This window comes from Cebus imitator, unplaced genomic scaffold (assembly GCF_001604975.1).
Source record: "Cebus imitator isolate Cc_AM_T3 unplaced genomic scaffold, Cebus_imitator-1.0 Scaffold9, whole genome shotgun sequence".
In the NCBI taxonomy this organism is placed as follows: Eukaryota; Metazoa; Chordata; class Mammalia; order Primates; family Cebidae; genus Cebus; species Cebus imitator.
In genome coordinates, this window is record NW_016107324.1 from 12,328,871 (window position 1) to 12,341,052 (window position 12,182).

Here is a 12,182-nt window from a genome sequence, read left to right on the forward strand (position 1 = left end):
ATTTATGCCATTAATAAAATCAATTTTTTTTTTTTAAAAAAGACAGTTTTGCTCTTGTTGCCCAGGCTGGAGTACAATGGCAAGATCTCCGCTCACTGCAACTTCTGCCTCATGGGTTCAAACAATTCTCCTGCCCCAGCTTCCCAAGTAGCTGGGATTACAGGCGCCCACCACCACACCCAGCTAATTTTTGTATTTTTAGTAGAGACAGGGTTTCACCATGTCAGCCCGGCTTGCTCTCCAACTCCCGACCTCAGGTGATCCACCTGCCTTGGCCTCCCAAAGTACGGGAATTAACAGGTGTGAGCCATGGTCCCCAGCTATTGTAAAGGTTTTCTAGCTTCTGAGTATTCATATATATTAAATTGGATTGAATACATACTTATACAAAACACACTTTAAGTTAGGGAGCTTACAGTCCCATAGGGAATGTAAATATTTAAGATAAGTTTGTTTTTGTTTTTGTTTTTGTTTTTTTCCCCCGGAGATGAAGTCTTGCTGTCAGGCTGCAGTGCAGTGGTGCGATCTTGGCTCACTGCAACCTCCGCCTCCCGAGTTCATATAATTCTCCTGCCTTAGCCACCTGAAGTAGCTGGGATTATAGGCGCCCACCACCACACCCGGCTAACTTTTGAATTTTTAGTAGAGACAGGGTTTCACCACATTGGCCAGGCTGGTCCCAAACTCCTGACCTCGTGATCTGCCCGCCTCAGCCTCCCAAAGTGCTGGGATTTACAGGCATGAGCCACCGTGCCCGGCTGATAAGTTTTTCATAGTTGGGTCTTCAATCCATCTGGAATTTTTGTGTCTATGGTAGAAGTTAGAGGTCTAATTTTACTATATGGTTGGCCAATTGTCCCTTCTCTGCTGATGGATTAGCCCATCCACTCTCTACTGATTTGTAATGCCACTTCTGTAATATACTCAAGTTCTCATATAAGCTTGTTTTTCTGCTCTCTACTCTGTTCAGTTGATCTCTGTGTACCTCCTGGGTCACTGACGTATCTGGTAAGCTATTCCTTATCCCTCCTTCCCCACCTCCATCAGCTTTTATTCTTTTTCACCATTTTCTTGGCTCTTTGGGGCCTCCTGTTCATCCATACGATTTTGGAATAAGCCTGGAGACAACTTTTTTTTTTTTTTTTTTTTTTTTTGAGACGGAGTTTCGCTCTTGTTACCCAGGCTGGAGTGCAATGGCGCGATTTCGGCTCACCGCAACCTCCGCCTCCTGGGTTCAGGCAATTCTCCTGCCTCAGCCTCCTGAGTAGCTGGGATTACAGGCACGCGCCACCATGCCCAGCTAATTTTTTGTAGTTTTAGTAGAGACGGGCTTTCACCATGTTGACCAGGATGGTCTCGATCTCCTGACCTCGTGATCCACCCGCCTCGGCCTCCCAAAGTGCTGGGATTACAGGCTTGAGCCACCGCGCCCGGCCTCTGGAGACAACTTTTAATGGAATTGCATTAAAATGATAGATTATACATTTATAGGTTAATTCAGGCGCAGCTGCCATCTTCTCATCTTTAAATGTGAAGTATTTATTTATTTAGATCTTAGATCTTTTTTATCTTTCAATAAAATTATATTGTTTTCCTCCTAAAAGCCTGCACATTGTTTGCTAGATTTATTCCTATTTTATAGATTAGTTGTGATTGTTCACAGTATTTTAAAACTTTATTTTCTCCAGCCTGGGCAACACAGGAAGACCCCATCTCTACAAAAAATACAATAAATTACCTGGGTGGCACCTGCCTGTAGTCCTAGCTACCCAGAGGCTGAGGAGGGAGGATCACTTTAGCCCAAGAGGTTGAGGCTGCAGTGAGCCGTGATCATCCCACTGCATACCAGCCTGGGTGACACAGTGAGACTCTTTCTCAAAAAGTAAAAAATATACCAGGCATGGTGGCTCACTCCTGTAATCCCAGCACTTTGGGAGGCTTTTGGCAAGAGGATCGCTTGAGCCCAGGAGTTCAAGGCCAGCCTGGGCAACACAGTAAGACCTTGTCTCTATAAAAAAATTTTTTTTGATTTTATAGTCCCAAAAAGAATTTTTTTGTAATCCCAGCTACATGGGAGGCTGAGGCAGGAGTACGGTTTGAGCCTGGGAGTTCTCATATAAGGCTGCAGTGAGCCATGATTGTGCCACTGCACTCCAGCCTGGGCAACAGAGTGATTGAGACCCTGTCTCAAGAAAATCAATAAAAATAAAATTGTACTTTCTAGTTATATGTAGCTAATAATGTACGGGTATACTTATTTTTATAAGTAAGTTTTGTATCCTGCATTTTTTCTGAATTCTTTTAGCTTATCTGTTATCTTGTGTTTTCTCCAAAGACAACCATATAATCTGCAAATTATGGCAATTTCTTCCTTTAAAATCCTTATAACTTTTCCTTACTGCCCAAATTAGAACCATAACACAGTGTTGACTAGAAGGTGTGATAGGGACAACATTAGGATGCCCACTGTTTTTTACAGAGAGTGCTTCTAGCCGGGCCCTGTGGCTCACGCCTGTAATCCCAACACTGGGAGGCTAAGGCTGGCTGATAACCTGAGATCAGGAGTTCAAGACCAGCCTGGCCCATGTGGTGAAACCCTGTCTTACTAAAAAATAAAAAAATTAGCTGGCTGTGGTGGTGGGCACCTGTAATCCCAGCTACTCAGGAGCCTGAGGCAGGGAGAATTGCTTGAACCCAGGAGGCAGAGGGTGCAGTGAGCTATCATGCCACTGTGCTGTAGCATGGGCGACAGCAAGACTCCATCTCAATCAATCAATCAATCAATAGAATGCTTCCATTGTTTTATCATTAAGTATAAAGTCTGCTGTACCGTTAAAAAAAAATGTGACTTTAAAAAATAGTAGACCAGGAGAGATGGCTCACACCTGTAATCCAAGCACTTTGGGACACTGAGGCTGGAGGATCACTTGAGGCCAGGAGTTCAAGGCCAGCCTGGGGAACATAGTGAGACCCTCTCTCTACCTTTTTAAAAATAACAAAAATAACATTTAAAATTAAAAATAGTATATTGCTTCCTCTCCCATTGTCTATCTACCTATCTATATAAATATAGATAGATAGATGATTTTTTAAGAGAGTCTTGTTGTGTTGCCCAGGCTGGAGTGCAGGAGCATGATCTCAGCTCACTGTAACCTCCACCACCCAGGTACAAGCAATTCTCCTACCTTAACCACCTGAGTATCTAGGATTAACAAGCATGTGCCACCACGCCTGGCCAATTTTTGTATTTTTAGTAGAGACAGGGTTTCGCCATGTTGGCCAGGCTGGTCTTGAACTCCCGGCCTCAACTGCTCTGCCCACCTTAACTTTCCAAAGTGGTGGGATTACAGGCATGAGCCACTGTGCCAGCTATATATATTTTTGTATTTGACCCAGGGTCTCACTCTGTCACCCAGGGTTAAGTGAGTGCCATGGTGTGATCACAGCTTGCTGCAGCCTCAACCTCCTGGGCTCAAGCAATTCTCCCACCTCTCCCTCCCAAGTAGCTTGGGACCACAGGCATGCACCACCATGCCCGGTTAATTCTTTTTAATTTTAGTAGAGATGAAGTCTAACTGTGTTGCCCAGGCTGGTCTTGAAATCCTGGGTTTAAACAATCTCCTGCCTCAACCTTCCAAAATGCTGGGATTACAGGCATGAGCCACCTTGCCCGGCCCCCTCATTAATTTTCTAAGGTGAAACTATCCTTGTAGTCTTGGGCTAAATTCTAATAAGCTGCGTTGACTTAGGGGTTTTTTGTTTCAGTGTTTTTTGGATAGTTTTTATATTGCTGGGATAAATTTGCTCTTATGTTAGTATTTTTGTATTGATGTTTGTAAGTGAAATCCACCTGAAGTTTTCCTTTGAACTGTCCAATTTGGTTATCAAGATTATACTCATAAAATAAGTTGGTTAGTTTTCACTGTCTCTCTCTGTTCACTAGAATTGTTTGTATTTGTAAGCGATTACCTACTCTTGCAGGTTTGATAGCACATAAGGTAAAGGAAAAGAAGATAGAAATAGGTAAGGTTGGAATATTGAGTCATGTGGCAATATGTTATAAAGGCGGCCATGGAAATCCCAGAGGGAACTACAAGAATGCCTGAGCAGCATTTTAGTTTTATGTTCCTGCATAAATCACTCTTACTATGTGCTGGGCACGTTAAAAATAATTTGTTTAAAGGTATAGTTGAGGTAGAATAGCATGAATTTGTGATGGATGCAGTCTGCCCTTTTTAGGAGGACTTTTTTCTACTGTTACACTGCCTACCTTGCTCCACTTCATTGTACTCAAGGTAAGCCTCATTATCGTTAGTATTGGCTTTCACAAGGAGGCAGTCTCATGACTTGGCCTTTGTAGGAATACATTATTAGATGAATAGATGGTTGGTTAATGGCTTTCTTCTCCTGCTCAGACTCTTGTCTCCTAGAAATAAAGGGCTCTATTTGTAAAGACCATGGGTTGAAGGACATTGAGAAAGAGGCTCCTGAAACGTAAGTTATCTTTCTCGCCCAGGTGAGATTTCAATGGAAAAAGTCAAGGTAAAACGTTATGTGTCCGGAAAGAGGCCAGACTATGCCCCTATGGAGTCTTCAGATGAGGAGGATGAAGAATTTCAGTTCATTAAAAAAGCCAAAGAACAAGAAGCAGAGCCTGAGGAACAAGAGGAGGATTCATCTAGTGACCCCCGGCTACGGCGTTTGCAGAACCGTATTAGTGAAGATGTGGAAGAGAGGTAATGTCTATGATGGTGTTTTCCTTGAACATGAACCTCTACAGCTTAACAATAGCAATAATAGCTAATACTTGAATAGTACTGCCAAGTAGATTATGTTTGCTAATTCTTGTAATCCACACAATAACTTTATAAGATAGGTGTTATTATCCCCATTTCACAAAAGGAGGAAACTAAGAGCACAAAGGGGCTAAGAAAGTAACATGACCAAAGTTACAAAGTGGCAGCTTCAGAAAATGACAGGTTACTTCTGGCCTAAAGCTCCTTATCGGAGTAGAAAACACAGATCATTCGTTGGCTGTTGAAGTAAGTTTTTTAGCACAGATGTTTTATAAACTTTGATAAATTGATTTTATACATCTACTTAATTCTAAATGCTAATATGGGGAAATGACACTGAAGTAGGAGAAAAGACCTCATAAAGTTCTCATGGTGGAAAGAGAGCCGCCCAGTGGGCAATTTTGTATGTTATGTGTCGATTGAGACATTACCTTATAGAATAGGCCAAGGATCCTGAAGTTTCAGGGTTCATAATTGTTTCAGGAGATTTTTCACAGGGCTCCTGGGTCAAAACGGTTCTGTTTATTTCAGTTATGGTAGTTAGAGCCAAATAACTTAATAAGTATTTATATCGTAACAACTTTGTCACTTGAAAATTAAAGTGCCCATCAGGAAAAAACTTTTATTCATTCTCACTTTACTACAGTTACTAGTGGAATTTGTGTGCCTGTTAGACACTGACAGCCTTTCAAACCTTGGAATCAGCACTGTCACGTTTTCATGTCTTGTTTTATGTTGATTTTCATGGTATCTTTTGCCTTTTTCACAGCAGCCACCAAAACCCAATTTCACAAAAATACGATGTTATTCAAAGGAATGTAGTGTGGCTTAATGTTGAAACTGAATTACCTTGAGCTATTAAAAATATCCCAATGCATCCCTCTAAGTTTGCTGGCTTGCTGTGGTGCCCCAGGATGCCTCAACATACATTTAGTATTTCAGACCCAACTCGACTATTTGCTCTGACATCCTAGTTTAGTTTCTTTAATCTACACCTCAGTTTCCTCCACTTCAAGACTGTAATATTAGATGGGCACGGTGGCTCACACCTGTAATCCCAGCACTTTGAGAGGCTAAGGCAAGCAGATTGCCTAAGTCCAGTTCAAGACCAGCCTGGACAACATAGTAAAACCCTGTCTCTACAAAAAAATACAAAAATTAGCCAGGCGTGGTGGCACACCTATACTTCCAGCTACTCAGGAGGCTGAGGTGGGAGAATCACTTGAGCCTGGGAGGCAGAGGTTGCAGTAAGCCAAGATCATGCCACTGCACTGCAGCCTGGGTAACAGAGCAAAACCCTGCCTCAAAAAAAAAAAAAAAAAAAGACTTCAATATTAATGAAAGCAAACAATGTGCTTTGTGGCTATGGAATTGTGGTTCATGCTACTTCATTTTTATGACATTGCTGTTAAATTTGGAGATACTGTTTTTCAGATTGGCTCGACATCGGAAAATAGTGGAACCTGAAGTGGTAGGAGAAAGTGACTCAGAAGTAGAAGGAGATGCTTGGCGCATGGAACGAGAAGATAGCAGTGAAGAAGAGGAAGAGGAAATTGATGACGAGGTATGATAAAGGAACATGGGAAGTATTTTTCTGGGTATAAGAAAAAGTTGAGGCCAGTGTTCATTTGTTGAAGCACTAAAAACACAAAATCTCTGCTTTTGGCAGGGCTCTGATCATGTTCCTTGTTTGCTGGGATGAAATTAAAAATAGAATGGTACTAAGTTGTGGTTTTTGTTTTCTTTTTTTCTTGTGAGACAGAGTCTTACCAGACACCAGGCTGGAGTGCAGTGGCACAATCTTGGCTCACTGCAACCTCTGCCTCCCGAGTTCAAGCAATTCTCCTGCCTCAACCACCCAACTAGTTGAGACTACAGGCGTGCACCACCACGCCCAGCTAATTTTTGTATTTTTTTAGTAGGGATGGGGTTTCACCATGTTGGCCAGGATGGTCTCAATGTCTTGACCTCATGATCCGCCTGCCTTGGCCTCCCAAAGTGCTGGAATTACAGGCATGAGCCACCGTGCCCGGCCTTTTTTTTTTTTTTTTTTTTTCCCTCACTCTGTTGCCCAGACTGGAGTGCAGTGGCGCAATCTCAAGTCACTGCAACCTCCGCCTCCCAGGTTCAAGCGATTCTCCTGTCTCAGCCTCCCAAGTAGCTGGGGTTACAGGCGCGTGCCACCACACCTGGCTAACTTTTTGTATTTTTAGTAAAGACAGGGTTTCACCCTGTTAGGATGATCTCGATTTGCTGACCTTGTGATCTGCCTACCTTGGCCTCCCAAAGTGCTGGGATTACAGGTATAAGCCATCGCTCCCATCCAGTTGTATTTGTTTATATTTGCATTTGTTGTGTTTGATGAGACAAAAACAAAAAGCTACAGACCATCTCACTAACTGGCTTACATATGTGACTTGATAGGAAATAGAGCGGCGTCGTGGCATGATGCGTCAGCGAGCACAGGAGAGAAAAAATGAAGAGATGGAAGTCATGGAAGTGGAAGATGAGGGACGTTCTGGAGAGGAGTCAGAATCAGAGTCTGAGTATGAAGAGTACACAGACAGTGAAGATGAGATGGAGCCTCGCCTTAAACCAGTCTTCATTCGAAAGTAAATATCTCACAAGCCAGATCTGAATCCACTTAATTACCTCTTTTCAGGCAAAGAGACAAGTCTGTTTTCCATGGTGCTATTCTGAAATCTAAGCACTGAGTGAAAGTGCTTTTGCCATTGCTCTAGCCTTGCCAGACTAGCTGCTGAAGAATATCTTGGTGTTAGCAGAGAACCTGAGTTTGTTTTCGCATATCTTTTTTTTTCTAGTTGAAGAGCATATATTGGCTGGGCACAGTAGGTAGCCCACACCTATAATCCCAGCACTTTGTGAGGCTTAGGCAGGTGGATCATAAAGTCAGGAGATTGAGACCATCCTGGCCACCATGGTGAAACCCCGTCTCTACTTAAAAAAAAAAATTAGCTGGGCATGGTGGCGCACACCTGTAGTCCCAGCTATTCGGGAGGTTGAGGCAGGAGAATTGCTTGAACACAGGAGGCAGAGATTGCAGTGAGCCAAGACCATTGCACCACTGCCCTACGGCCTGGGTAACAGTGCAAGACTCTGTCTCAGAAAAAAGAAAAAAGTATGTATCTGTCCAAAGCCTTTATTTTTTATTTTTATTTTGGAGATGGAGTTTTGCTTTTGTTGCCCAGGCTGGAGTGCAGTGGCTCAGGCTCGGCTCACCACAGCCTCTACCTCCAGGGTTCAAGCGATTCTCCTGCCTCAGCCTCCTCAGTAGCTGGGATTACAGGTGTACGCCACCATGCCCAGCTAATTTTTTTTTTTTTTTGAGTAGAGGTGGGGTTTCTCCATGATGGCCAAGATGGTCTTGAACTCCTGACCTCAGGTGATCTTCCTGCCTCAGCCTCCCAAAATGCTGGGATTACAGGCGTGATCCACCTTGCCCAGCCAGGGCCATATAGTTTTAAGCACAAGATTAAACTCAACAGGCAAATTCCTATTCCTTTACTAATGGTTAAAAATCCTACTTCTTACAGGCCAGCAGGTTCTTTGCTGTTCAGGCAGTTCTCAAAGATAAATGTGATTTTAGTACTCTGGGATGATGGCTGGGTACAGTGGCTTATGCCTGTAATCCCAGCACTTCGGGAGGCCAAGGTGGGTTGATCATAAGGTCAGGAATTCAAGACCAGCCTGGCCAACATGATGAAACTCCATCTCTACTAAAAAAATAAAAAATTATCCAGGCATGATGGTGGGCACCGGTAATCCCATCTACTCAAGAGGCTGAGGCAGAGAACTGCTTGAACCTGGGAGGCAGAGGTTGTAGTGAGCTGAGATCGCACCACTGCACTCCAGCCTGGGCAACAGAGCAAGACTGGATCTCAAAAAAATAAAAAAAAAAAGGACCTGGGATGACTCAGCGTTTTTTGTTCTTTGCAAATACAGCCAAAGATTGTTTGGTTTTTTCTGATTTAGATGGGACTAGGTCTGGGGGAACAGAGAACTCCACTCTAAGGACTTTGGGCAATTAACAGGACCTCTGTGATACAGGAAGGATCGAGTGACAGTTCAAGAACGTGAAGCCGAAGCATTGAAACAGAAGGAGCTGGAGCAGGAAGCAAAACGCATGGCCGAGGAGAGGCGCAAGTACACACTCAAGGTACTAGAGAGTGGTTCCAAGGATTGAGTGCAAGAAATAGTGTATAATCATGTTTGTCTGAGGAGAGTAAAGTCCAGGCTGAATTGTTCTCCCTATCTAGATTGTCGAAGAGGAAACCAAGAAAGAGTTGGAAGAGAACAAGCGATCCCTGGCTGCACTGGATGCACTTAACACTGATGATGAAAATGATGAGGAGGAATATGAGGCATGGAAAGTTCGGGAGCTAAAAAGAATCAAGAGGGACAGAGAAGATAGAGAAGCGTGAGTAAAAAGATGAACCTAGAGTTAATGCTGCTAATGGAACAGGTTTCTAGTAGAATAGTTCTGAGACTCATTATCTACTGTGACTATGAGTTCCTTTCTAGCCATCTACAGAGTTCTTAGTGCTGGGTGAGTTTCCTATAATTGGAATGTGAGTTTAACTTGTTACAGTGAAATCAGGCAAGAGAAACACATTTGTCACATGTGTCCATAACAGAGTACCAGCCAGTGCTCCCCGTAGTTTCCTAACAGACACAAAAACCAGTAACTGTTAGTAGTATCTCTTACTGTGTACAACCCAACCCACAATTGAGTGGCTTGAAACAATTTATTACTTTTCACAATTTTGGAGGTTGGCTGAACAGCTCCTCTACTGGTTTCACCTGGGCTCACTTATGTAGTTGCATCCAGCTAGAGGGGTGATTGGTCTAGAAACTTAAAAGGGCTTCACTCACATGCCAGTAGTAGGTGCTGGCTATCAGTTAGGATGCCTCACTTCTCCACTGGATTAGACTGGCTTCCTTACATAGCAGTCTCAGGGCACCATTCTAAGAGGACAAGCTCTCCTAACACTTAGGTTCCAGAACTCATACATCCGTTCTGCCACATACTGGTCAAAGCAAGTCACAAGGCCAATCTAGCTTTAAGCAGGTGGAGAAATAGACTGTACCTCTGGATAGGAGCAGCAGCAAAGTCATACTTTTTGAAAACGAGCATGCGTACTGTGAGGGGAAGAATTTGTGGCACTTAAATAATCTACAATGTGTTAGAGCAGAACCATTTTTCTTTTTTTTTTTTCTTTTTGAGATGGAGTTTCGCTCTTTTGCCCGGGCTGGAGTGAAAAGTCACAACCTTGGCTCACTGCAACCTCTGCCTCCCAGGTTCAAGCAATTCTCCTGTCTCAGCCTCTGGAGTAGCTGGGATTACAGGCATGTGCCACCACACCTGGCTAATTTTTATATTTTTAGTAGAGATGGGGTTTCACCATGTTGGTCAGGCTGGTCTCAAACTTCTGACCTAAGGTTATCTGCCCACCTCGGCCTCCCAAAGTGCTGAGATTACAGGTGTGAGCCACCATGCCCAGTGCAAGCAGAATCATTTCTGAGCTGCATCACCCATTCCTGTAAATTACTAAGTATGAGAGGATAATCCCAGATTACAAAGGGAAACAATCAATAGATAACTCTAGGCTGGGCGCAGTGGTTCATACCTGTAATCCCAGCACTTTAGGAGGCTGAGGTGGGTAGATCACTTAAGGCTGGGAGTTAGAGACCAGCCTGGCCAACATGGCAAAACACCATCTATACTATAATATGAAAATTAGCCATCTTGTTTGTGTGTGCCTGTTAGTCCCAGATACTCAGGGTGCTGAGGCAGGAGAATCACTTGAACCCGGGAATTGGAGGTAACAGTGAACTGGTATCATACCACTGCACTCCAGCCTGGGCTGGAGTGACACGTCTGAAAAAACAACCAAAATTTGCCTGAATATGAGCCATATGAGCCATACATAATAGATAACTCCATCCTCATCCTGTAGTTTCTTTTTTTTTTTTGAGACGGAGTTTCGCTCTTGTTACCCAGGCTGGAGTGCAATGGCGCGATCTTGGCTCACCACAAACTCCGCCTCCTGGGTTCAGGCAATTCTCCTGCCTCAGCCTCCTGAGTAGCTGGGATTACAGGCACGCGCCACCATGCCCAGCTAATTTTTTGTAGTTTTAGTAGAGACGGGGTTTCACCGTGTTGACCAGGATGGTCTCGATCTCTTCACTTCGTGATCCACCCGCCTCGGCCTCCCAAAGTGCTGGGATTACAGGCATGAGCCACCGCGCCCGGCCTGAGACAGAGTCTTACTCTCGCCCAGTCTGGAATACAGTGGTGCAATCTCGGCTTACTACAACCTCCACCCCCTGGGAGTCAAGTAATTCTCCTGCCTCAGCCTCCAGAGTAGCTGGGACTACAGGCATTTGCCACCATGTCTGGCTAATTTTTTTATTTTTAGTAGAGGCTGGGTTTCACCATTTTGGCCAGGCTGGCCTAGGACTCCTGGCGTCAGGACTCCTGACATCAGGTAATCCACCCACCTTGGCCTCCCAGAGTGCTAGGATTACAGGCATGACCATCATGACCAGCCCTCAGTCTGTAGTTTCTAAGGTTCTTACCCTGGACTTGAACGAGTAGGAATCCAAGTGCCGTTTTAAATTGTACACAAGGCTGGACATGGTGGCTCATATCTGGAATCCCAACACTTTGGGAGGCCAAGGCGGGCGGATCACAAGGTCAGGAGTTTGAGACCATCCTGACCAACATGGTGAAACCCTATCTTTACTAAAAATAAGAGAATTAGCCAGGCATAGTAGTATACACCTGTAATCCCAGCTACTCAGGAGGCTGAGGCAGGAGAATTGCTTGGACCCGGGAGGTGGAAGTTGCAGTGAGCCAAGATCATGCTACTGCACTCCAGCCTGGGTGACAGAACGAAACTGCATCTCAAAAAAATAAAAATAAAACTGTACACAAAATTATGTGTATATATGCATTTTTTTGGAAAAGGGGATATCACCCCCTCTCTCCCCAACAATGGCTAAAAAGTTACTGCAATCTAATTAATGATAATCTTCGGTTTATGACATGCAAGCACCTATATGATTCTGATACACTTACATAAAAGAAGATCAGCGAAGTCCTGGACAGTTATTTTAAATTCACTGATTTTTTTTAAAGCTAAAAATACTTTTTAGGGAAAGAGAATTCGTAATGTTGCAAAATGAAGCAGTAATAGTATGTCTGAACCTCACAACGGCTAGAATCAACTTTTGGAAGTGGACAATACCTAGTCTGGCAAAAATAATGAAGACCAACTCACCTTTTTTTTTTTTTGAGACGGAGTTTCGCTCTTGTTACCCAGGCTGGAGTGCAATGGCGCGATCTCGGCTCACTGCAACCTC

The 12,182-nt window shown here is 43.8% G+C and overlaps 1 protein-coding gene across 1 annotated transcript in view; it reads left to right on the plus strand.

Annotated features, from left to right (window-relative positions):
• The window catches only part of MFAP1 (microfibril associated protein 1), an 18,147-nt gene that overhangs the window by 3,069 nt on the left and 2,896 nt on the right, over positions 1–12,182 (plus strand). Inside the window, exons 2-6 of the mRNA XM_037744125.1 lie at positions 4,517–4,736; positions 6,231–6,360; positions 7,221–7,408; positions 8,865–8,973; positions 9,074–9,236. Of these exons, the coding sequence (XP_037600053.1) occupies positions 4,517–4,736; positions 6,231–6,360; positions 7,221–7,408; positions 8,865–8,973; positions 9,074–9,236 (810 nt within the window). The remainder of the gene's footprint in view (positions 1–4,516; positions 4,737–6,230; positions 6,361–7,220; positions 7,409–8,864; positions 8,974–9,073; positions 9,237–12,182) is intronic.